Source organism: Equus quagga, chromosome 8, assembly GCF_021613505.1.
Source record: "Equus quagga isolate Etosha38 chromosome 8, UCLA_HA_Equagga_1.0, whole genome shotgun sequence".
NCBI lineage: Eukaryota > Metazoa > Chordata > Mammalia > Perissodactyla > Equidae > Equus > Equus quagga.
Genome location: NC_060274.1, coordinates 22,258,242 through 22,286,052, shown reverse-complemented (window position 1 = coordinate 22,286,052; position 27,811 = coordinate 22,258,242). Strand labels below are relative to the sequence as shown.

General features: G+C 40.9%; 1 protein-coding gene across 1 annotated transcript in view; it reads right to left on the bottom strand.

Annotated features, from left to right (window-relative positions):
* Positions 1 to 847: 847 nt before the first annotated feature.
* Positions 848 to 27,811, bottom strand: part of ADAT2 (adenosine deaminase tRNA specific 2) — a 29,280-nt gene continuing 2,316 nt past the window's right edge. The window contains exons 2-6 of the mRNA XM_046668756.1: positions 9,740 to 9,844; positions 7,030 to 7,180; positions 5,741 to 5,847; positions 1,319 to 1,391; positions 848 to 1,209 (exon numbers count right to left, since the gene is read on the bottom strand). Coding sequence (XP_046524712.1) covers positions 1,166 to 1,209; positions 1,319 to 1,391; positions 5,741 to 5,847; positions 7,030 to 7,180; positions 9,740 to 9,844 — 480 coding nt within the window. The 3' untranslated portion in view covers positions 848 to 1,165. The remainder of the gene's footprint in view (positions 1,210 to 1,318; positions 1,392 to 5,740; positions 5,848 to 7,029; positions 7,181 to 9,739; positions 9,845 to 27,811) is intronic.

Below are 27,811 nucleotides of genomic sequence, written 5' to 3'. Positions count from 1 at the left end.
ACGCCTACCCCCTTTGCCCTGTTCTTTCTCATTTTGCCATAATTCTTATCACCGTTTGACATCCTGTGTAACCCACTCTGGTTATTAGTGGCCTCCCTGCTAGAACAGAAGCTCCACGAGGGCAGGACTCTTTGTTTCATTCACTGATTCAATAACAAGCAGAGCCTGGCACAGTATACTCACTAACACAGAAGGAACTGTCCCATTTATGCTTTTATCTTTTATTTTCAAGACTATCCATCTTCAAAGAAGGAAGTATAAATTTTATTATAAAAATATGCTGTAATTTAAAAATGACACGCACTTGTTCTAAAAGTATGCATTTTCTCTAAATGCTTTATAAAAGCAAAAAGTCTGATCTAAGAACCATATAATCATGGTCTGTATGTATATAATTCATATACAATTTCCAAGGAAGTCATACGTCGCCAACGCCCTGGAGAACACAGTGGCTGCAAAGAATGAAGAATTCGATTCTGAAACGCCAGGCCTGGAGCAGGTGTCTGTCGCGTGCCACACTCCAGTCCCGACGCATCCCGGGCAGCTGGGTCTGAGTGCACCTCTTCTGAAAGTCAGCACTTTCCTGGACTGGGCATAGTGGTTTTGGCAGGAAGTGCATGCACAGCTTCCTAATTTCTAAAACCTCAATCTTTAATTTTTTTCCCTTTTTATCTTTTCCTTAAAGATTGGCACCTGAGCTAACATCTGTTGCCAATCTTTTTTTTCTTTTTCTTTTTTTCTTCTTCTTCTTGTCCCCAAAGCCCCCTGGGACATAGTTGTATATTCTAGTTGTGAGTGCCTCTGGCTGTCACATGTGGGACACCGCCTCATATGGCCTGATGAGCGGTGCCATGTCCACGCCCAGGATCCAAACTGGGAAACCCCGGGCCACTGAAGCAAAGCAAGTGAATTTAACCACTTGGCCACAGGGCCGGCCCCAAATTTTTCCCCTTCTTAAAATGTTTTCAGCTTGTGGAAAAGCTAATAGTTGTTTAAAATTGTCAGACTTTTTAAAAAGTGCTAATTTGTTCCCTTAACAGGGCAAATGATGAGAGACCATCTTCCCGCCGGTTAAGGACAATATAGAAACATATGATTCAATGATGTCAACAGCTTTCAGTCCAAGAATTTCATCCAGAGGCATTAGCCTTTCATTAGAACAAGTTCAGGATTTCTGACATTCTTTTTTCCGAACCTTTGATTTTGGTGCTGTGAAAAGAACAGAAAAGAAAAAGAGAAATGAAGAGGTAAGCCCAAGTCAGACTTTCTACTGACTTGTTTTAAGTGAGAAGTGTTACATACAGTAGGGGAAACTGACCATTTGGATTTTCCTGTTTGTAGAAGGTCTTTAACATCTCCACTGCTTCCTCGGCCCGATACCCAGGAACACACTGATGAAATGAGAGAGTTGAGAATGAACACAGGCCTATGAAAGTGTGTGTTGTATCCCATAAAAACAGCAACACATACATAATTAGCAAACATACTTCAGATAGTATTAATACTTTGTGCATATTAGCAACACGGGTAAGGAAGTATATTGCCAAAAGAAAATATAAGGCCTCGATCAGACATCACTCTCAATCAACTAATTATTTCTCAATCAACTACCATTGAAGTTACTAGCTATGTGATCTTGGGTAAGATAAACTCTCTATGCCTCAGTTTCCTCATTTGTAAAATGCAGGTAATTACAGCAAGTGAGACAGAAGGATTTTGTGAGGACTGAATGAGATTCAGTATAGTAACATCTGTTCAGTACCTGACACATCCTCAGTGCTCACGAGCCACCAGCTCTTTTTATCAGCTGTTATTTTCTGGTGGCCCAATAAGCATCTGATCCTACAGAGCTGGGGTCGGCAGTCCACAGCTACAAATGGTCAGCTAAGAATGGTTTTCATATTTCTAAAGGATTGTTAAAAAACAAAAAGAAGAAGAATATGCAACAGAGACATGAATCGCTCACAAAGGCTAAAACATTTACCATCAGGCTCTTCACACAAAAAATTTGTCGACTTTTATTATAGAGGATTTTTTTAAGTGTTTAGTTTGTTCTATCTTTGGTATCTAACTGGAGAGAAGAGATCAACATGTGAAATAATAAGAAATTGTAATAACAGTAAGGAGATGAAACTTGAACTTGCCTTAATGATAGAGAATATTTAAAGAGACTGAGCAGAGCATTTCAGGGAACGAGGAAGAATAAGCTTGGGCTGTGTGTAAGGTTGGGGGTGGGTGATTATTAAGGGAGCATAAGGAAAGAAATCAAAGAGATAAAACGAGGTTGAAATATATAGGGCTCTAAGGCAGTTACAGGAGTGTGGACGTGACAAACTGCAGCCTTCTGAGGTGCACGACATGATGCAATGAACAGAGATTCCAGGGAGGAGCGCCTGGAAGCAGGGCACAGTGGAGGAAGGAACACCGAGCACCAGCACAGGGGCCTAGTGAACCAACCACTCTGGGCCACTGCTCAGAATGAGTCTCCCTTTCTCTTGTGCCTTCAATCGGTTCTTGCCTAGGCCTACAAAGCCTGCACAAACTTCCCCCATCAAAACAAAGAAGCTTCTACGCGTTCGATGTTTTTAGGTTCCACATATAAGTGAGATCAGACATTATTTGTCTTTCTGTCTGACTTATTACACTTGGCATAATGCCCTTGAGGCCCATCCATGTTGTCACAAATGCCAGGATTTCCTTCTTTTCTACGGCTGAATAATATTCCACTGTGTGTGCACATATCATATTTTCTTCATAGAAGCAGAGAGAAGAATGGTGGCTGCCAAGAGTGGAGGGGTGAGGGAAACGGGGAGACACCGGCCAAAGGGTACAAACTTCCAGTTACAGGAGGAGGAATAAGTTCCAGGGATCTAAGGTACTGGTGTGCTGACTACAGTTAACAATGCTGTATTATATCCTTAAAAGTTGCTATGAGAGGAGAGCTTAAATATTCTCACCACCACCACCACCATGACACAATGGTAATTGCGTGAGGTGAAGGGTGAGTTAACTGACCTCACTATGGTAGACATTTCACAATACATGCGGGTATCAAATCATCACACTGTGCAACTTAAAATTACACCGCATTACATGTCAACTATATCTCAATGAAGCTGAAAAACAAAACAAAACAGTAACCTTCCTTCTTCCCTGCCCCAAGGCAAGCTGCTCCCTGCTCCTCCCTGAGAACACTTCAGAATCATGGCCATCACTTTTGCTGCTCTCATTCCCTCCTCAACCTCATCCTCACTGGCTTGTGCTCCCAGGACTCCACGGAAGCTGCCCTCTCAGACGTGCCAAGGGCCCCTACTGACCAAAATACTGGTCTCTCCAACCTCCTCAGCTCTCTGCAGTCGCGGAGACCACTGACCACATTTGCTTCCTTGAGAACCCTTTCCTCCCTTGGCTTCTGAACCCTTCATCATTCTAAGCATAACTGGCCCTTCCCCTTCTCTTCCTGGCTGTTTGAGTTCCTGGTCCCCAGGGCTCCCACCTCTCCTCTTGCTCTCACAAGCACCCACGTGCACAAAGTGTTTTCGTCTCACGTGAAGTTAGAGCCATGGTTCTCAACCTTGGCTGCTCAGCAGAATCGTTTGGGAGCTCTCTAGAAAAATACCAATGTTCTCGTCCCATGTAGTCCCTTCTCCCCTCTGCCCCCCAGCAGCCTTCTGATTCAGGTGGTCGAAGCTGGAGACTGAGCACAGGCATTTGTAAAGCTCTCCAGGTGATTCTGATATGCAGTCAGGGATGAAAACCAGTGAGTTATAGGTGAAGAGAGAAACTGCATCTAAGATACCAAGATAATCTTCCCAAGTATTCATTATAGCTACAAATTTGTGGTTTTAATAAAAAGCACACATTCTTATTAGAATAAATGTTTAAAAACACAGCAGGTAAGTATTATATATTAATCACCATCTTCTTTGAAAAGAATAGCTCTGTAGGTCTGCTCTGTAAACTTTAATGCTGCTTATAATATAGTATTAAAAGAATCTATAATTCTGCAATACAAAAACAGCATCCCACATCCCACAAACCCCCCACCCCGCCCAGCCAAATAAACGAAGAAAACAGCATCCAGAAGTCTGGGGTATCAATGTTTTCTTCATAACCTCAAAACACTTAAGAAAACAAAACTAATTTGGCATCAAATCTGGAGATACAGCGTCGAACCATGGCCATACATTTCAATGGAGCCAATCTGGCCAGATATACACACTGCAAATGAACTTATAATTGGGTTCAGCCAGATTAACTCTGCAGGGCTGTGTTTGTGCACACAATGTCAGACAGGCTGGAGAGAAATGTTCCACCTATGTCTGTAGCCCAGTGATCATCTTTGTTCTGCCCAGAAGCTTTGAGAAATTCTTTTAGATCTTTCTAATAAAGGAAGTACAGGGTCAACAATTCACTTTCAAAGAGTTATGTAAGCAAAATTTAAGCCACTAATAGAAGTCATAGGAAAAATCAAATCACTTTGCAGATTTTTTTAATGATCAAGATAAGTGTATTTTTTACTTTCCATCACTCTATTACAATTTCCTTTCAGATGGGATGTTAAAAGTCATCTATTCTCAAATGTATAGGAGCTGTTAGGAAAGCTAATGTTCGGCTGGGAAAACTCAAAATAGAATGTTTTCCAAAACTTGTTCTCAGTGGGATTCAGCCAAATTTAGCCCTTCATAGGTACTTAATATTCTCCTAAGAATATCTGAGGTCTTCCAAGTTAACTGCCCACCACGTTCAGCATTTGTTAAATCTTTTTCTTTTTTTTTTAAGATTTTATTTTTCCTTTTTCTCCCCAAAGCCCCCTGGTACCTAGTTGTGTATTTTTAGTTGTGAGCCCTTCTAGTTGTGGCATGTGGGACGCCGCCTCAGCGTGGCCTGATGAGCGGTGCCATGTCTGCACCCAGGATTTGAACCAGAAAAGCCCTGGACCACCAAAGCAGAGTGCACAAACTTAACCACTCTGCCACAGGGCCGGTCCCAATCGTTTTCTTTTTAAAGCATAATACTTTTAGGATTAACCTTACATCTTGAAGAAAAAAACAATTAAACTGGTTCATGAAAACTGGGATGCATCTACTGGCCAAACTCTGAAATATAAACTCCCACTGCTCACAGCCTTAAACATAGAAACTTTGGAAGAAGTGGCAAGATGAAAGGGAAAGTAGAATTTCTAAGAGAACATGAAATAAATGTGGATTCTTGGGTCTGGGGAAAATTTCAACATTAAAAAGGCAGGGGAAAAAATAATGAAAATGTGGGTATTGACTGCTAGACACGAAAAATAGTACACGGCAATCAAGCAAAATGATTGAATGTGTGCAAAATATTGTGCGTTCACCAGAAAAGGCATCTACTGTCACTGACAGAAGCCAAGCTTCACACAAAATTGGGAGAACACGGAGTGGGGGACTCTCATTGGGAAACACCAAGAGCAGTGTGTCTTCAAACATGCCTGAAGGCGTGGGTGAAGACTGTCAGAAGACATCTTGGAAGGCTGGGGACTCTCCTTCAGGACAGCTTCCATTGACTAAGAGAGCTAGGCACTCACCTGGAAGTGATTACCTGTCATCTTATACTGCAGCATAAATGAACCTGACCAGAGGTTACAAGAGTCTGTCCGGTTCTAGCACGGCTTTTTGGTGTCCTGAGCACGTGCTAACTATTGCCCAGCCCATAATGAGATCAAAGTACTTAGAAGGAAAGAAAAAGCATAAGCTGGTCATATTACCTGAAACGGTCTCCCAGTATTCGGTAAGTCAGCAGAGGCAATGTTTAGAACAGAGCCACAACCACCAAATCGTTCATTCTGACAGCCATATACAACCAGTGGAATTTATAAGAAAGAATTAAGGTCCTGCAGAGAATGTGCTGTTCAAGGGTGTATCGTGACAAAACCAGGGCAAGTTCATACCAGTCGTCCTGGAGAAAAAAACTCATGCTACGCTTAAAAATAATGAAGCTTTGGCTTAGTCCTAAAAATCGTACAATCCAGTTACACAAAAGAAAGAAGTTTAAAAGATTTGGAAATTAACATCTCAAAATTGCAAAAAAAAAATGAAAACTGCATATATGCTTGGTAAATGTTCATCATTTGGTGTTCACTCTGGTCTTTCCTAAGTCACTTTTTCAGAATCATTAGAGAACTGGAGCCAGAAAAAAGGCAGGAATTTAATCCAGGGATTTTCTTTTCAACATCACCGATTGTCCCCTGTTCTTTCCCCAAATAATATATAACCTGTGCCCCAATACAAAACACACTAAAGCTGAGCCACTCTGTAAAGCAGGACGGGAGAAACAGCCATAACACCCGTCTTTAAAAAGCAGCGTGTGTACATGTTATCATACTCAAAACCTCTGCCTTATTTTTAAAGTGATAAAACTATTCACACATACAACGAAAAGTACACAAAATATGCAAGCACGAAACTGCGTTTTTGAATTATCAAACAATTTTTTAAAAGACTAACTTGCTGCAATGAGTGGCTTACTCTGAAAGACACAATTCAGAGCTGTAACTTTATCAATTTCCCATTGATTTACAATTATCATAAATGACTTGGTTTTTACTTTGTATTTACCCCTAACTTAAAACTTTTCCTACATTATAATAGATGTTCATAGCAAAAATAAACAAAAACATATAAACAGAGAAACAAAATTTTTAGGTCACCTATAATCTGACATCCAAAGGCAAAACTGGGGTGCCTATTCTTCAGATCTTTTCCTAGGCACACTGTTTTATAATCTAACTTACGATTTTTCTTTAAAGAACTGTTTAACTTAGTTCTAAGCTTTTCTTTCTCTATCTTATTTAATAGCTATATGTTTACTGAATAAAAACAAAGAGGTAATTTAATTACTTAAAAGTCCTTCCCCAAAATTTTTTTGGCCACGGGATACTATATTGTATCATGTGGCCCTCCTGAAATTTGTTTCATAAATCTGTTTTCACGTGTTGGAAACAGATTCCGGTTTCGCGGGAAGGGGCGGGGATGCTGCCCCCGGAGCCAAGGATACTCATGAGGCGGAGCGCGGCCGCGCACATGACGCACGGCTCCACGGTGACGTACAGCACGGCACGCTCGAAGACCTCGGCCGGACACCTGCCGCGCCCGCGACACCAGGCCAGGGCCTGGTCGATGGCCACCATCTCCGCGTGTCGCGTAGCCTGAAAAGAGAGAAGTGCCTGCGCTGACACTGTTTGCTACGTGTAACTGCATCTTACAAAGATTCAAAAGTAAATACGAAAATACGTTTTTCATGGACCTATAGTTCCTGCCAACATTTTAAGGAACAAAGCTTTAAGACACCCTTAGCAATTGACAAGCTATTTCCCAGTTCAAGTACCATGAACTCACCAATAAAAGACACCTAATCTGAGATGCGGGATGAATTATGCCATATTTTTAGTTAAGTAACTAAGTGCCTTAGGGGATGTTCTCTCAATTAAAATGCCGTAGAGAAGCTGTGTCTTGGGAAAAAAAGATGAGCTTAGGTTTCTGAATATTTTAAGGGAAGCTTAAAATTTTCATAAGCTTGTGCTCCAGTTTCAAATGTGTTTTCAAGGCTGTCACTGACCTCGCTCTAAGCAAATCTATATTTAGTTTACTGGAATGTCATCACTTACACTCTCTTTGGGATGAGATTTTATATACTGGCAGACTCTAGAGAAAAGCAGAGATTTGCTATCAGCCTCAGATACCTCACAAGAGGCAGCAGCAGAAAGGAAAGAAATCACACAGCATTTGGAATCAACTACTTACATTTGAATCCTGACTATGACATTCCTAATTATGTGGCCTTGGGCAAGTCACATAACTTCTCCAAGCTGTGATTTCCCCATATATAAAATGGGATTCACTGGTATCTACATCTCAAAGCAATCTGAATTACATGAAGCGCCATGCCACATAATGCTCTGTATGTACTCTGCTATGCAATAATCGTTTATAACATTCATGATGAGCACATTCATCAACAAACTTACGCTGGGTGCTAACTGTATACAAGCCACTGCACTAAATTCTGTGTGAGATAAAAAGCCTCTGTCCTCAACAAGCGTCAAAGCTGGTGGGGCAAACAGAAAGGTGTTCCTTTACCGTGACCCAGGGCAGGGTGCTGGCAGTGCAGCCCAAGGCACCATGGAAGCCAGAGGCAGGTGGGGGCAATGCCAGCCAAGAACTATAAACTCAGAGCTGGAAGGTCCTTTAAGGAAGAGGCTCCCAACCCTGGCTTTATCCCAGAAACAACTGGGAGCTTAAAGAAAAAACGTTTCCCCAACTTGAGTATTTTTAAAAATCAGATTCAGAACCCCTGAAAAAGTCTCCCCCTAGTTCTCAATAAATAGTTGTTGAAGAGAATCACCTCGATCAACTTCCTCTTTTACCACTGAAGAACCAGAGCTCAGTTAGGACATATGAAAGATACACAGCTGGGCGAGGTGATGGTGGTGGTGACAGGCAGGTGAGGGTGGTTACAGAGCCAAAAGGAGGACTCGGGGCTCCTCATTTGGAGTCAAGAGTCTTTCCATACCATGTTTATGGGGTAATCTGCTATAGGACACAGAATACCAAAATCAATCCAGGTTAGTTTCAAGGTATAAAAGAAACCCAGGTTCTTGGGGGTTAGATGGATGTTATTAGGACAAAGATCTCCTGTTAAAGATACTGTACTGAATCACAAAATACAAATAGGAGATATGATAATTATTTCAAACACAGAATTCCACTCCCAAATAAGTATCTGTATATTCACAAATTGCTGTGTTATGTTGATTACTTATCTCACAAGTAATTTGGTAGCCACATAATTGCTTTGTGAATCTGGGTTCCTACTTTGCATGTGTTTCCCTAAATCTCAGTTTTCTTTTCAATAGATGTGATGGATGAACTTTTAAGTCCATGTAGCACGAGGACCAACACCAGTTTGTTCTCTGGCTCCAAGATCATATGATGAGATCAGAGTCTGTGTGAGTCATGTTACGTTTATAAGCTATCCCTGAGCCCACCTAGTACTTCTGATAATCCTAACACTTGATACTCCATTTATACTTACTGGGACACACTGTTGTGATACCGTGTTTAAGAAGCGATCTGTTAATTCTCCAACTTCTCAACCTAACCGCAATAAATTAAACATCACACAGGCTCCCAAAGTGCACCTACTCCATGGAGGCCCAGAGGCAGCAGGAGGTGGGGCTTTTATTTCACCGAATTATCTGGTACAGGAATAGTTTCCTTTATACAATCCTTTTATATCTCCACAGTTATAAATTGAGGGTGATTTTTTAATTTACTAAGAGGAACACGTTATTTAAAGGTACCAAAGAATGCAATACAAGTTAAATTGATGTGTCTTATAAAGTGGAATTTTCATATATGAGATTTCCTTAAAACGGGAATAGACTCATTTCTTCTGCACTGACACTCCGATCTAAGAAAACCCCCTCTTGGGTTTCCCTCAAGTGTTAAAGTGAAACTCCATGAAATAGAAAATTAGCCCTGAAGATTTTATTGCTTCATTAAATTTTTATGAATTTTCCAAATTTAAAAAAAAAACGCTATCACTTTTATAATCAGAAAAGAAGGCATTCAAAAAGAGACGTTTAGGGAGACTGCCTCTCCACTGATGCCTACGGGACTGAACACAGACCTGTCTTCCGCGACAAAGTCTCTCCAAGCCCACCATCACTGCCAGTGTTGGCAGTTATACTACTGAACTCACATACATTTTTGGTCTGATTAACTTCATTTCTTCCCTTCCCCACAACTTCATTGTTGTAGACCATAAGGCAGCCAACAGGAACTTCAATATTTTCTAGGGCTTCTTTGGCCTGAAAGACAAAGTAGAAAATCAAAGACGTAATGTTCAATCCTTGAAAAGACTACGTAAGAAAGAAATAGACACAGCATGAGCAGTATACACATATATAAACACTAGAATAAAGAAATGCAGCTGAGCTTTACCTTTTCTCGAAGAGAATTCAGAAGTTAGTGCCGTGTCCTCTGTCGTGTTGATATTAAGGGAGACTCAGGAATAAACGCCCCTTGGTGGGTCCTGAGCTCCCTGATTTCTGCTTCATCGGAAGCAGAGGTGATCAAAACACTGTTATTGACTCTCTTTTTCTTTCATCCCCAAAGCCCTAGTGCACACTTGTATATTCTGCTTCTAAGTTCTTCTGGTTCTTCTATGTGAGCTGCCACCACAGCATGGCTACTGACAGATGAGCGGTGTGGTTCCGCGCCCAGGAAAAGAACCCAGTCTGCTGAAGCAGAATGAGCCGAACTTTAACCTCAAGGCCATCAGGGCTGGCTCAACTGACTCTTGTTCTTAAATTGTCAGGGTCTACGGACCTTTTCAGAGAGAGTATATATTTGCAAAGAGGTAGAAGAATAACTAACATTTATAAGTCCTTTATTAAAATTCTTTCCTTTTTGAAATTCTACTTAATTTTTTTTGTTTCTCTAAAAATGATAGGAAATATCCTCCAGAGTTCCAACAGCATAAAGGTGACCAGACCAGTTGTCTCCCTGAGCCCACAATCTCTGCTCTAAGTGAGATAATACAGTTTTAGGAACACTCTGTATAAAAATGGCACCACCCCAGTGAAGAACATTCTGGAAGTTTCTTTAAAAAGTAAAGATACACATAGCCTATGAATAAATTCGCCTCCTAAGTATTTATTTAAAAGCGGAGAATATATGTCCATGTAAAAAATCTTGAAAAAGAATGTTCATAATAGCTTGATTCGTAATAGTGAAAATCTGGAAACAGCACAGGTGTCCATCAACAAAAGAATGGATAAACAAACTGTGGCATCTTCACACAGTGGAATACAACTCAGCAATAAAAAGAACAAAATACTGATACACACACGACATGGAAGAACCTCAGACAGGCCGAGTAAACAAAGTCACATACTGTATGACTCTTCACGAGAAGTCCCAGAAGAGACAAAACTAAACTACAATGATAGAAGCTGGAACAGTGGTTGCTTCATGGAAGGGGATGTGTAGACTGACTGGAAAGGGAATAAGGAAATTTTCTGGGGTGGTGAAAACTTTATCCTGAAAAGGGTGCTGCTTACACAGATGTTTGCATCATTCGAAACTGAATGAACGTTACATTCAAGACCTGTGCATGTTGCTGTGTGGAAAGTACACCTCAACTGGAAAATATACATGAGAAAAATAAGTTTAGGAACACTTCCACCATCACCATCCTGGGAATGGCAAACCAGTTACTATATTTGCAAAGTTTCCCCTCTATCACCAGCCGTCCATTTTTCATCCAGCCCTATGGCTGAGTGAACTCCAGCAACTGGGGGGCCCAGGATGGTTAAAGAACACTCCTTCAGGCAGAGAGCAAAGTTTACATCTGGGTACTCCCCGATCCTGCTGTTGAGAGAGAGTAAAGGATGGACGCAGCCCTTGGACTAGTACAGAAGCATTTCTATCTCACTGCAGTCCAAGTACAGCTGTTTGTAGAGAGACACGGCATTTATTTTGGAAAGCCCAATGACACTCTGGAAGACTATGTTCCCATTTACTGTAGGTACTGACACACACCGTAGGGCATAGAGAGTGTAAAGTTGAAGGCATTATATTCAGAAAGTCATAAACAGAGTGAAAGCAGGGTGTTCCATCTCCCGCACTAGCCTCTTACTCCCGGCAACACTGTATTTATAGCCGCAATAACCTCCTACTACCACAATGCTAACACGGGTTCCTTAGCTACCTGAACCATGCTCAACTGACACTGAATGTCTCACGGAGCCAAGAGAGGTGAATGGAGAAGCACATAGTGGTAGCGAATTGTACCTCTCCTTTCTCCTCCAGGGTAGCGGGACGGAGCTGGGCAGGAGAGACGTGAGGAGACGCTATCTGAAGCAATAAGGCTGTATTCTTCAGGACCATGTCATGAATATCCAGAGGCAAGCTCTGTCCAGTTCTGTAAAAATGGTTAAAGTGTGCCCCGTCTAGGCAAAGTTCAAAAGTCTGAAGACATCCAATTGGTGAATATATACAAATAAATATACAAATGCACCACAGGCTACTATGGAAAAGAAAGCCAGGAGGACTGACAGCTAGGGAGGATGGAGATGCTAAGTACCAGTGCTGTTAAGGCACTCATCACACTAAGAAGGTTATTTAAAACAGGCTTAGGATTATATACAACCCCAGGTACACAGGAGAGAGAAATCATTTATTCATCCAACAAATATCTGTTGAGGATCTTGAGATAGGGGAATTACCCTAGCTTATTCAGGTCTCCCTAAATGCAATCACAATTGTCCTTATAAGAGAGAGGCAAAGGGAGAGTTGTGAAGATGCCACATTGTTGGCTTTGAAGATGAGGAAGGGGCCATGAGCCAAGTATGGCACCTTGCTCTAGAGGGAAAGGCAAGGAGGCGCAGCCTGCCCCACAGCCTCCAGAGGGCGCAGACCAGCTGATGCGCTTCCAGCCACGTGGGCTGACTGCAGACTCCTAGCTCCAGAACCAGAAGAGAATAAATCTGTATTGTTTTAAGCCACCAAGTTCATGCTAATTTCTTACAGAAGCCATAGGAAATTAATACACCCTGTAAAGAGGAAGAAAACACAAGCTACAACTGGAAGAACATATTTGCAAACCACAGATCCAACAAAGGTATCTGGACTATATAAAGAACTCTCAAAGCTCAACAGTAAAACAGTAAAAAACCCAAATAATCCCATGAGAAAATGGGCAAGAGTCATTTCACCAAAGAGGACATAAGGATGGCAAATAAGTACAAGAAAAGATACTCACATCATTAACCATTAGGGAAATGCAAATTAAAACCATAAAGCGTTATCTCTGCGGACCTATCACAACGGCTAAAACAGAAATAAAAACATCAGATGCTGGTGAGGCTGAGGGGAAAGAGGATCACGCATATACTGCTGGTGGGAATGTAAAATGGTACACCACTCTGGAAAACAGTTTGGCAGTTTCTTAAAAAGCTAAATATGCAGTTAACAGATGACCCAGCATTTGTACTCTTGGGCATTTACCAGGGAAATGAAAACTTATGCTCACACAATACCTAAGTTCATACACAGACACAAATGTTCACAGGAGTTTTACTCCTATTAGCCCAAAACTGGAGATGACCCAACTGTCCTTCAACAGCTGAATGGTTAAAGAAATTGCAATATCCATATCATGGAAAACTACACAGCAGCAAGGAGGAATGAACTACTGATCGACTCAAGCACTGGAATGGATCTCCAGGGAATTATGTTGAATGAAAAAAATCGCAAAAGGTTACATATTCATGGATGTAACATTGCTGAATGACAAAATTACAGGTATGGAGAACAGACGACTGGCTGCCAGGGTTTAGGGTTTGACGGGAGATAGCGACTATAAAGGGGTAGCATGAGAGAGCCTGTGGTGATGCAGCAGTTCTGGTGGTGACTAACCAAAACTAAACGTGGCGAGACTGCAAAGAACTACGCATACACACGCACACACACACACGAGTGCATATAAAGCTGATGACATCCGAATAACCTCTACAGAGTGCGTCAACGTCATCTTCCTGGTTTTGACACTGTACTACAGGTATGTAAAATGTTACCACTGGAGAAAACTGGGTGAAAGGTATATGGGCCTTCCTGTATACTTTTTTGGAACTTCCTGGAATCTATAATTACTTCAAATGAAAAGTTAAAAAAATAAACGTGGTGTAAACAAGAAGTATCTTACAATGGAGATTAACAAGAGATGCCTAGTGAGGCAGGAGGAAAACCAACAACGTCTGGTGCCATGAAAGACCTGAGAAACACACCAGGCCAAGAAAGAAGGGTCAGTGATACAGACGCCATTTGGGTGGAACGGCAGAAATGAAACCCAGTGGCTTAAAGAGCGACTTATCTATAGGTCAAATTTCTGGTTTCTAACTATTATAACAGACTGTTATGTCTATAACTCAAGTGTGCTGATTCTGAGCTTACAAATAATAAGAGCTTACAACTTACTGGAAAACTTACTTTGGAAGAGTGATGTCAGCATCATGGCAGAGTGAGTTGTTCCCTTTGTCTCTCCCCTCTAAGTTACAAGTAAACAGACATCCATTAACCAACAGAGGATTTGCTACACAACCCAACAGGATGCCTGAGAGATCCACGCAGCTATACACCTGAAGGTGGGTGTATACTGAACCCCAGAGAAGCAGCAGAACTAAGGGAGGGACCCCTTCCCCAACCAGCAGCAACAATCCATGTCTCAGATCCTCACATAGTGGCTAGTGGACTGCGAGTAGAGGTGGGGGCAGCCTGGCCCACACGCAAATGCTTCTGGAGTGGCAGCCTGGCCCATGGGTATACCCACCTACTGCAGGTGTGGGTGAGCACACCCAAATAGTCGTCACCCAGTGGTGGGAGCCCAGCCTGCACAAAGGCGCCCCACTTGCCTAGCACAGCAGCCAGGTCAGACCCACCTGCCAAGCTCTGTGGCCCAGACTGCATGAAGGTGTCCCACTTGCATGAGCACAACACACCCACTGAGTACAGCACTGGGCTGTAACCCACCTGCCAAGCTCAGCAGCCCCACCCACACCAGTACAATGCACTGAGCAGCTGCAGCCAGCTTACACAAACACAGAGCACCCGACCAGCACAACTATGAGTAGACGGGATGGGAACAGAAAACACAGCCCCTGCCAACCTCCAGCAGTGGCAGATGGAATCTGTGACCAGATACTACCATAAATGCGCCAGCGGAGGATCAGTTCATCAAACACCATGAAGAACTACAGAAACACAGCAGAAGAGAAGGAAAATGGCAACTCTCCAGGAACCAAGCCTGAAGTCACAGAAGATTACAATCTAAATGAGAGAGAATTCAAAATGGCTGTCATAAATAAACTCAACAAGTTACAAGAAAATACAGCAAGTTCAATGAGCTGAGGAATAAAATTAATGAACAGAAGGAGTACTTCACCAAAGAGACTGAAGCCCTGAAAAAAAACCAAACTGAAATTCTGGATTTGAAGAACACAATTAATGAGATACAAAATAATGTAGAAAGCATAAAAAATAGAGCAGACCTTATGGAGGAGAGAATTAGTGACCCAGAAGATAGAAATCTAGAAATGCTTCAAGTGGAGTAGAGGAGAGAATTAAGTTTTTTTCTAAATGAACCAATTCTTCAAGAAACATAAGACTCAATTATGAAAAGTAACATAAGGACTATAGGTATCGTAGAAGGAGAAGGGAACAGAGAGCTTATTCAAAGAAGTAATAGCTGAGAACTTCCCAAATCTGGGGAAAAAACTGGACTTACAAGTACATGAAGCCAATATAACTGCTAATTACATCAATGCAAAAAGATCCTGTCCAAGGCATATAATATTAAAATTAGCAAAAGTCAATGACAAAGAAAAAATATTAAGGGCAGCAAGGCAGAAAAAAATAACTTACAAAAGAACCCCGTCAGGCTTTCAGCAGATTTCTCAATAGAAACTTTATAGGTTAGGAGAGAATGGGATGATATATTCAAAATACTGAAAGACAAAAACTATCAGGCAAGAATGCTCCATCCAGCAAAATCATCCTTCAGATACGATGGAGAAATAAAAACTTTCCCAGACAAACAAAAGCTGAGGGAGTTCATCGCCACCAGACCTCCCTTACAAGAAATGATAAAGGAAACGCTCCTACCTGAAACAAAAGGGCAAAGATTTACAAAGCTCTGAACAAGGAGATAAATACACAGAAAAATCAGAAAACTGCAGCTCTCTACCAAAACAGATTAGCAAACAATTATAAAAGATAAAGGGAAAGGAAGCATCAAAAATAAATATAAAAACTTCAATTAATTGTGAAGTCACAATACACAAAAGAATAATTTGTGATAACAAAAACATACAAGGGGAAGTGAAAAGGGATGGAACCTACTTAGGCTAACAGAGATAAGAGGCTATCAGAAAACGGACTATCTCATCTATGAGATCTGTTATACAAATGTCATAGTAACCACTAAACAAAAAATCAGAGCAGAGCCACAAATCACAAATAAAGAGAAAACTAAAAAAAGCATGACAGAAAACCACCAAACTGAAATGGCAGTCGGAAATATTGAACTGGAAAATGAGAGATAAAATGGCAGTATTAAGGCCTCATATATCAATAATCACTCTAAATATAAATGGACTGAATTCACCAATGAAAAGACAGAGTGGCTGGATGGATTAAAAAACAAGACTCAACAATAAGCTGCCTCCAGGAAACACATCCCAGCTCTAAAGACAAACACAGGCTCAGAGTGAAGGGATGGAAGATGATACTCCAAGCAAATGGCAAGCAAAAGAAAGCAGGCATAGCCATACCTATATCAGACAAAGCAGACTTCAAGATAAAAAAAAAGACAGGGAGAGAAAAGGGAGGCAGGATACAATGAGCAAAGGGACATTCCACTAAGAGGACATAACACTTATGAATATATATGCACCTAACACAGGGGCACCAAAGTATATAAAGCAACTATTAACAGACCTAAAGGGAGAAATTGACAGCAACACAGTAATAGTAGGGGACCTCAACACCCCACTTACATCAACCAATAGATCATCCAGACAGAAAGTCAACAAAGAAACAATGGCCTTAAATGAAACTAGACCAGATAGACTTATATATATATAGAACATTGCATCCAAAAACAGCAGAATACACATTCTTCTCAGGTGCACATGGAACATTCTCAAGGATAGACCAAATGCTGGGAAACAAGGGAAGCCTCAATAAATTTAAGAAGACTGAAATCATACCATGCATCTTTTCCAACCACAATGCTATGACACTAGAAATCAACTGAAGAAAAAGCCTGGGAAAGTGTCAAATATGTGGAAACTAAACAACATGCTACTGAACAACTATTTGATCGATGAAGAGATTAAAGGAGAAATCAAAAAATACCTGGAGACAAATGAAAATGCAAACACAAAGGTGGTGCTAAGAGGGAAATTTATAGCAATACAAATATACCTCAAAACAAGAAAAATCTTAAATAAGTAATCTTAAACGACTCCTAACAGAATTAGAAAAAGAAGAACAAACAAAAGCTCAAAGTTAGCAGAAGGAGGGAAATACTAAAAATTAGAGCAGAAATAAAGACTAAAAAAAACAGTAGAAAGGATCAATGAAACTAAGAGCTGATTCTTTGAGGAGATAAACAAAATAAACAAAGCCTTAGCCAGACTAAGAGAAAAAGAGAGGGCTCAAATAAATAAAATTAGAAATGACAGAGGAGAAGTTACGACAGATTCCACAGAAAGACAAAGGATTATAAGAGAATACTATGAAAATATCTATGCCCACAAATTGGATAACCTAGAAGAAATGGATAAATTCTTAGACCCATATCACCTCTCAAAACTGAATCAAGAAGAAATAAAGAATGTGAATAGACCAATCACAAGTAAAGAGATAGAAACAGCAATCAAAAATCTCTCAGAAAACAGGACCAGAAGGCTTCTCTGGAGAATTCTACCAAACATTCAAAGAAGATTTAATATCTATCCTTCTCAAACTATTCTGAAAAAAGTGCTTCCTAACTCATTCTATGAGGCCAACATTAATCTGATACCAAAACAGAAAAGGACAACACAAAAAAGGAAAATTTCAGGCCAATATCGCTGATGAACAGAGATGCAAAAGTACTCAGCAAAATATTTGCAAATTGAATGCAGCAATACGTTAAAAGGATCACACACTATGATCAAGTGGGATTTATTCCAGGGACACAGGGATAGCTCAACATCCGCAAATCAATCGATGTGATACACCACATTAACAAAGAAGAATAAAAATCACAGGATCATCTCAATGGATGCAGAGAAAGCATTTCACAAGATCCAATGTCCATTTACGATTAAAAACTCTCAATAAAATGGGTGTAGTTATTATGCAGATTTAAGTCCTTGCCTTTGGCATTGATTAAGAGTTTCTAGAGATAAGGTCATCCTCTTTCTTCTTCCTGGTACAGAGAGGGAAGAACCCTTACAGATGGAGATTTCCTTTACAATGTAAATCTCTCCTAACAAAGGGCAAGCAAGTTACACCCTCAGAACCTCCTTCCCTGTCCCAGTTTATTAACAGTAACCAGCCCCAAATAATCCTCATGCCAAAGAGACATATCTTGGGGTGGACAATTCCAGGCCCCCACAACATTCTTCATGGAAATAGAACAAAGAATCCTAAAATTTATATGGAACAACAAAAGACCCCAAATCGCTAAGGCAATCCTGAGAAAAAAGAACAAAACTGGGGTTATCACACTCCCTGACTTCAAAATATTTTACAAAGCCATAGTTATCAAAACAGCATGGTACTGGCAGAAAAAGAGGAACACAGATTAATGGAAGAGAACTCAAAGCCCCGAAATAAATCCACACATTTAAGGACAGCTAATCTTAGACAAAGGAGCCAAGACATATAATGGAGAAAGGAAAGTCTCTTCAATAAATGGTGTTGGGAAAACCAGACAGCCACATGCAAAAGAATGAAAGTAGACCATTATCTTACACTATACACAAAAATTAACTCAAAATGGATTAAAGACTTGAATGTAAGACCTGAAGCCATAAAAGTCCTAGAAGAAAATATAGGCAGTACGCTGACATTGGTTAGCAGTATCTTTTTGCATATCATGTCTACTCAGGCAAAGGAAACAAAAGAAATAAACAAATAGGACTACATCAGACTAAAAAGATTCTGCAAGGCAAAGGAACAAAATGAAAAGACAAACCACCAACTGGGAGAAAATATTTGCAAATCACATTTCCAACAAGGGGTTAATTTACAAAATACATAAAGAACTGATACAACTCAACAACAAAAAAACAAAGAACCCAATCAAAAAATGGGCAGAGGATATGAACAAATATTTTTCTAAAGAAGATATACAGATCGCCAACAGGCACATGAAAAGATGTTCAACATCACTAATCATCAGGGAAATGTAAATCAAAACTACAATAAGATATCATCTCACCATGGTGAGAATGACTAAAATCACCAAGACAAGAAGTAACAAGTCTTGGAGAGGAAGTGGAGAAAAGGCAACTCTTATACACTGCTGGTGAGAAGGCAAACGGGTGCAGCCACTACGGAATTAGTGAACAGTATGGAGATTTCTCAAAAAATTAAAAATAGAAATACCATAAGACCCAGCTATCCCACTATGGGTATTTAGCCAAAGAACTTGAAATCAACAATTCAAAGAGACTTATGCACCCCTATCTTCATCGCAGCATTATTAACAACAGTCAAGACATGGAAGCAACCCAAGTGTCCATCATCCGATGACTGGATAAAGGAGATGTGGTGTGTATATGTGTGTGTATATATATATATACACATACATATATATACAATGGAATACTAATCAGCCATAAAAAAAGACAAAATTGTCCCATTGTGACAACATGGATGGACCCTGAGGGTATTACGTTAAGCGAAATAAGCCAAACAGAGAAAGACAAACACCGTATGACTTCACTGAGATGTGGAAGGTAAAGAAGCACAGATAAGAACAGTGCTGACCAGAGGGGACGGGGGTGGGGGTGGGGGACAGATGTAAAGGGCTCACACATACGGGGACGGATAAACACTAGACTATTGGTGGCGAGCATGATGCAGTCTATCCAGAAACCGATATATAATAATGTACACCTGAAATTACACAATGTTATAAGCCAAAGTGACCTCAATAAAATAATTAAATAAATTCTAAAAACCTTACTTTGACCCAGAACTATTTGAAGCACTCTGCGCTAATTCGTCTAGTGTACAACTAGGAACAGGTTCAGTGATCTCCCATTTTGCCGACGAGAAGACTGAGACACGGGAGGGCATGGCGTCTGCCCACGTGAGAGACTTGGACTCCAGCCCAGGCCTCTGGCTCCATTCACTCATTTGTCTAACAAATATTTGTCGGGCGCCTACCAGGTGCCAGGTTGCTGGGCATGCTGCCACTGCTCTGCCTCTATTTTCCATCCTAGGCACCACTAATCAGGTACTTTATCAGTGTTCGGGTTCGCAGTGGGTCAAGTTCAAAGGACAAAAGGAGAGGGAACACTTAGCAAGAGAGTGAGCTGCGGTAAGTTTAAGGCTAAAAAGACTGCAAGAGAATAAACGGTGGGGAGGCCACGTGACAGGACCGTCTGTGTGGCTATGTGGCCATGCCAAACATGGAGAAGAGACTCCAAGAGCAGGTGGAAGAGAGGAGGTGGCAGGGGAGAGGGAGAACCACCCCGCCCAGTGGCGTTCCCGGTCTGCAGGGGCAGCTGCGGCCTCTCTCCCCCCGGCCTGTAGTGACGGCCTGCACCTTCATTCTGCCCCCTGGATTTTCTCTTGTTTCTTCCAGCCAACGTATCTCCTCTGACCCGATTTCCTACCTCTCACCGTTTTCTTCCTGTTTTCTTCGAGTAACTTGTTGCCGTCTAGATTTTGTCGCTAGTGCAGTGGAGTCAGCTCTGACCCCCAGCGACCCTGCGTAGAGCAGAGCTGAATTCACGGCCAGTTTTCTCGGCAGTGGGTGGCCAGGTCCGTCTTTCTAGTCTGTCTAGTCTGGAAGCTCCTCTGAAACCTGTCCCCATGGGTGACCCTGCTGGATTTGAAATCCTGGTGGCATAGCTTTCAGCATCCCAGCAACACGCAGCCGCCACAGAATGACAGCTGACGGCTGGTGGGGTGGTTCCCCGCCCGGGAAACGAACCCAGGCCGCAGTGGCGAGAGCACTGAATCTTAACCACTAGACCCCCAGGGCTGGCTGCCCAAATGAGAAAGAAAATAAGAGTGATGGGAGGGGCTGGCCCAGTGGCGCAGCAGTTAAGTGCGCACATTCCACTTCGGCGGCCTGGGTTCGCCAGTTCGGATCCTGGGTGCGGACATGGCACTGCTTGTCAAGCCATGCTGTGGCACGCATCCCACATATAAAGTAGAGGAAGATGGGCACGGATGTTGCTCAGGACCAGTCTTCCTCAGCAAAAACAGGAGGATTGGCAGATGTTAGCTCAGGGCTGAGCTTCCTCAAAAAAAAAAAGTGATGGGAGTATTTAAAAAGGGCAAATAACATATTGATAAGGAATGACCAAGCATGCCACACTGATGATGAGTGGGTGAGCAATTAGAATGGTGAGTTAGGGAGGAGGTGGTGAGAACAACTCAAAAACCCCACATTAGTGAATTTAGGTGAAACACTTTTCAACAAAAAAATGTGTGTGTAAAGTACATGTGTACATAGGCATATATAAAATATACATATTTGCTTTGCTGTCAAGTTCAGAAGAGATTTAACTAAGCTGAAAATAAACATCCCATCTCATACTTTCCAATGCTCCCACCAACTCTTCTGTCAAGTCTGATCATTTGTTGTTTTTTTTTTAATGGAAATAAACATTCCTTTTTTTGTTTTTTTTTGTTGCTGAGGAAGATTTGCCCTGAGCTAACTAACATATGTTACCAAAGTTCCTTTTTGTACGCGAACCACCACCACAGCATGGCCACTGACAGATGAGTGGTGTACATCTGGACCTAGGAACCAAACCTGGCTGCCAAAGCAAAGCACCCCAAACTTTACGACTAGGCCACCCAGCTGGCCTTGATCATTTCTTTATGAATGAAAAGAGCTCAGACAACATGGGTCTGAAATGTGTGCAGGTAGGTTTTTGACTATCTCGTCTTTCTGGGGAAAGGGCAAGGCTCAGTTACTACTTAGAATGTCAACCTGGTCTTTCATAAATTAATAAACTAACAACCTTCAAAACTGAAGAATGAAATCTCTCTTCTTCCCAGCCCAAAACTGATCCCCACTTCATCTTTACATGTCCCTCCTTTTGCTCTAGTCCAGGCCTGCCAGTTTCGGATGATGACAACTCTAGGATGAAAGAGACTCTCGTTCTCTAAGTCAGCACTGCTATAAACTAGGGTGAGATGCAGGACGGACTGCAGTTAGGACAGCCTCTTGATGAGTCCCAGTACATTTCCTAGGAAAGAGAAGATAAATTAGGGGAAAAGACGGTTTAGCTAGAACAACTCTTAGGTAGAAAATAATAACATCTAAAAGGTTAAACTACGCTACAACTACTACTGCTAAGGACTCTCTGTTTTCCCTCCATCGATTTTAATTCCTCAGCCTGGTACTAAGAGCCTCTCAACCTCCACCCATCCTCCCCACCAGCCAACTGAATCAGCTGAACTTTTCATTCTTCTTCCAGGTCCCTGGGGCTTAAGCTTTTTGGAGCCAAAATTCCCTTTGAGAATCTGAAGACAGTTCTGGACTCCGTCACGTGAAAAAGGAACATGCACATAATATTTTTCTTTCTAGTTTCAGAGTTTACAGATTCCCCCTAAAACCTGGGCCCCAGGTTAGGAAGCCCTGTCCTAGACAGACAGCTGGACCACTTTTAACCTAAGACAAAGTCGTCCATTTCTTTGTACTTGGCAGTTCCTCTGCCTTGTCAACCTTTCCCTTCCTTTCCACCAACCCACAGCCCTTTTCCTTTTAAAATTCAGAAAGCATCCTATAACTTATCTTAACTGACTTGCTCAGGACTTTGTTACCTATTATCTGATAGCACTTTATATCTGTCTCTTATTTTGTACCCCAGACACATTAACTTTTTCATTTGTGCATGGCATAGTTCCATCAATGAAACAGTATGCTCCTGGGAGGCAAGCACTAGATGCAGGCACTAGCAAGCCTGTCTTGCTCAGCTTTGCAGCCCTAGCACCCAGCACAAGGCCTAAAACATGGGAAACAATCATTTCACATTTGTTGAAATGGATAAGCGTCTATGCTTGAGTTCTTTCTGAATTTCCCTCAGGCCTAGCACAATGTTATACTAATGCTAAGCACATAGAAAATGCATGTACAATAATATACAATAGATTTATTCTAGAAAACCTGCAACTTTTCTCTCTTTCCCTCTCTTCTCTTTCTCTCTCCCTCTCTCTCCACATATACACACACTCAATCTTTCTTTCCTTCTAATTATAAAGTAAGACGTTCAAGGCAGAAAACTTGGGGGTAAGAAATCCACATAGCAACAAATAAAAACCGTGGCCGGCCCTGCAGCCAAGTGGTTGAGTTCACGCGCTCCGCTTCGGCGGCCCAGGGTTTCACCGTTCGGATCCTGGGTGCAGACATGGCACCGCTCATCAGGCCATGCTGAGGCAGCGTCCCACACGCCACAACTAGAAGCACCTACAACTAAAATATACAACTATGTACTGGGGGGATTTGGGAAGAAAAAGCACCCACACAAAAAAAGATTGGCCCCAGTTGTTGGCTCAGGTGCCAATCTTTAAAATAAAATAAAATAATAATATAAAAACCACTAATAATCCCAACACCCCAAAATATGATCACTGCTGTTATTCTGTGACAGAAGTTTTTCAGGTTTTTTTCCTATGCCTGCATATACACATTTGTAGTTTTAAAAACATCAAATAGATTTATACTCTACATATAGTTCAGCAGTCTGCCTTTTTCATTTAGAAATACATTATAAACACTTCCCTATGTTAGGTAACATTTTCTCAGCACATGATTTTTTGAGGCTGCAGCACTCCTCTGCATGGACATGAACATCGAGGATTCACTTAGCTGGCCCCCTGTTGTTTGATATTTACATTGTTTCAAATTCACTGCTATAAACAAGTGAACTTCCCTATATATCTCCATCCCTTCCTTATGAATTATTCCTAGAAATAGCTATAAAATACAAAGAGCTCCTACAATGTGATTTTTAAAATAAAACTAATAATAAAATTGGGCAAAAAATATGTCTAGGCAATACACAGAAGAAAAAAATCGAAATGTCTAATTAGGATAGCAGTCGCAGTAATGAAACTGAAGAGGCAGAGAAATCCAGCAGAGTGTAGGTCTGAGAGCAGAAAGCAACCAAACACAGCCGGTGGTGAAGACAGACGGCCGGGCTCAAATCACAGCTCCAGCCCGACCAGCTCTCTAACTTTCTAAACCTCCATGTCGCCATCTGAAAATGAGGACAGTAATAATACCCACCCGCTAGGGCTACCTCGGGGCTTACATATTGTGGCCCATAGGAAACACTGTGCGTAGCGCTGAGTCTGGAACACAATGAGAGTGCAACACTGTTACTGATTCTTATATTTGTTTCCAAAACTAGACCCTTAGAAGTACACCCCGTGATGATTAAAACAGTAACTTTCATTAGGTGTTTGGCTTTCCAAAAGAAAACTGTCATGAAAAATAGTGATTTTACAAAACAATAATAAAGCAGATAACTTTAAAGTTTGATAACTTTATCAAAGAACAACCACAACAAAAGTAACAGCTGTTACCTCTCACCTATAACATTGCCAAATATTAAAGAGTGATAATTCCAGAGCTAGTGGGACATTCTCATACACTGGTGAGGGAACTGTGACCATTTCAGACCAGCACTATCCAACAGAACTTTTCGTAGTAAAGGAAGTGTTCTTTGATGTGTGCTGTCCAATATGGTAGCCACTGGCCACTCATGGCTATTGAATATTCGAAGGTGGCTAACAAGACTGAGGAACTGATACTTAATTCTATTTCACCTTAATTTAAATTTAAATAGCCACATGTGCTAGTGGCTAGTATACTGGGCAGCACCGTTCCAGAAGGCAATCTAATATCTATATGGTTTTAAAAAAACACAGGCTTCCTTTAACCCACTTTTGGTAATCTATACATAGCAATAAAAGTACCTTAGGGTGGAAATGAGGGGAAGATAAACCAAAATAAAATATTTAAGGGTAAGGAAAAAAAAAGAGGTCATAATTTAAAAGGGAATATATAATTTCATTAATGTGAAGATATATACGTCAAAAAATACATTTTTAAAAACCCACCACAGGGTTCTAACATTCAAAAAGAGCATTCATGTCTGTTTACACATGGACACAGCAATATATGGAAGGATACTCCCAAAATGTTCATAATGTTATCTCGGATGGTAGGATTTTTAGGTAATTATTACTTAATCTATTAAATCTTTTTTATAGCTTGAATTTATGACTATGAATTATTTATATACTCAGAAAAAGAAAACTTTAAAATATTTTCATTTGGAAAAAATATACACCATATTACTGGATCAAAGGATAAACTCAGTTTTAAGGCTTTTTTCTGTCTGCATAGCCGAACTGCCCTCTAGAAAGGCTGCCCCAACCTCAGCAACCAACTAGCAATTCCCCACACACATACCCTCACCAACAGCAAGCACTACAATTTTTTTCACCTTTGCCAATTTAACAGGTGAAAAATGGAATCTTTTTTATTTGAATTTTATTTATTACTAGTGAAAATGCACTTTTATTCACTTATTTGCTAGTTATTTGTATTTCTTTTAGAAATATCTTGTTCATATCCTTCTGACTTCATCATCAGGGTGTACCTCTTTTCTTATTAGTTTGTAAAGATTCTTTATATATTAAGGTTATCAAACCTGTCCTTTCATGCACATTGCAAGTATCTTCCCCCTTTGCCATTTGCTTTGTTACTTTGTATCTTGCTTTCAATATGTAGAAGTTTTCAATGTTTATGTAGTTAAAACCTACCAATTTCTCTTTTATGTTTTCCACCTTTGGTGGGATACTTTAAAGAGTCCATCTAGGGGCCAGCCTGGTGACACAGTGGTTAAGTGGGCACGTTCCACTTCTCGGTGGCCCAGGGTTCACCAGTTTGGATCCTGGGTGGGGACATGGCACCACTTGGCAAAAGCCATGCTGTGGTAGGCGTCCCACGTATCAAGTAGAGGAAGATGGGCATGGATGTTAGCTTAGGGCCAGCCTTCCTCAGCAAAAAAGAGGAGGACTGGCAGTAGTTAGCTCAGGGCTAATCTTCCACACACACACACAAAAAACCCCATCTCCGTTCCAAGTCCTCCAGGCCTTCTCCCAATAAAGACTAAAATTTATTTACTACTAGTTCTTTTCTGGCTTTATTATTTTAATTCTATCTCTTCAATGAGATTTTCACATTTTTACTATAAAAATATATTGATATATTTCTTTAAAATGACCCATAACTTTACCATGTTAACTACTTTTTTGTTTTTTTTTTTTAAAGATTTTATTTTTTTCTTTTTCTCCCCAAAGCCCCCCCGGTACATAGTTGTGTATTCTTCGTTGTGGGTCCTTCTAGTTGTGGCATGTGGGACGCCGCCTCAGCATGGTTTGATGAGCAGTGCCATGTCCGCGCCCAGGATTCGAACTAACGAAACACTGGGCCGCCTGCAGCGGAGCGTGCGAACTTAACCACTCGGCCACGGGGCCAGCCCCCCATGTTAACTATTTTTGTGTGTTCTCCTCTAGCCTTTATTTCATAAAAATAACAGCTTCTATTTATTGAGCATATCAGGTCAGGTGCTTTACAAACATTATCTCTTGTAATGTATACAATCCTGTGAAATAGATATTATAGAAGAAGACACTGTCCATTTGATGGAAGAGGACACTCAGGTTGAAAGGTTAAGGACTTGTCAAGGTTACTTCCTGTCAGCAGCCATTCTGGAGTTTGAACATAGGCCTGTCTAACCCCTCAACTTGTATGTATAGTATAAAATAATTTATATCCTGCTTGCTTAATATTTAGTATCATACGTAGTTGTGACAGTTAACATTGTTTGTACCTACTATCCGTAACCATTTTAATAACAGCACATTATTATACACAGTAATACACCCCAATTTAATTAACTATTTCCCTTTATCAGAAGTTTGAAATGCTTCCTGGTTTTTCACTGTTACATATAACTCTGAAATGACAATGATTTTATCTTTCTAAACTACTTCCTTAAGATAAATGCCACAGAACCATATTACTGGGTCAAATGAAATGCACATTTTCTGTGGCTGTTAATTATACTATGACAGCTTGCCTTCCAATAAAAGCCGTACTTATTAGACAGGGAGGGCTGGATTGATCTTTGCAGCTTCACTAACTTTAGATGACATTTTAAAAAAACAGATGTTAACATTTCTCAAAAACTGTTTTCCTTTGTTTTATAACCCAGGCTTATGTTTCCATATTAAATCGTAGACTAGGATAGAAATTTTCCAGTGCAACCCCTTTATCTCAACGTGAAGAAGGTAAGGCCCAGAAATTACACGACTTGGCTGTGTTCACCTGTCTGGTCCCATCAGAGCCAGACACTCTGGTTATTCGTAATGCCATATAAATATGTCTAGCGTTTAGTGTGTTAATGCTGTGAGGATGCTAGTGTCTTCCCTATCACACACATAGTGGACGTTTCACTTTCAAATTCCTCAGTAGATGTTAACCAGAGACCAACTCGCTGCCTCCAGATCTGCCACTAGCTACGCTTCTGGTCCAATCTTAAACTCTTCTCAGAAATATACAATACACTTTCAACTACTTTAACAATTCTTCGGAATAATTTAGGATTTGAAGTTTCTTTCGTGTGGAGAGGATGGTTGAACAAAGCACAAGATTCATGACAAGAGCTTTTTTCCCTATGTTTAAGGCCTGAAAGAAACATGTATGTACAGGCTGAAACCAAAAAAAATCATTGCTAAGTAAGGGCCTCCTTCACCCCATGTAGCAGGAGGTAAACTATGTAATCACACCCCTCAGTGTTTATAACCCAATGAAGAGACTAAAATGTCAAGGCCAGAGAGATCTTAGAAACTGTCTGCCCACAACTAGAAGGACCGGCAACTAAGATATACAACTGTGTACAGGGGGGATTTGGGGAGATAAAGCAGAAAAAAAAAAAAAACATTGGCAACAGTTGTTA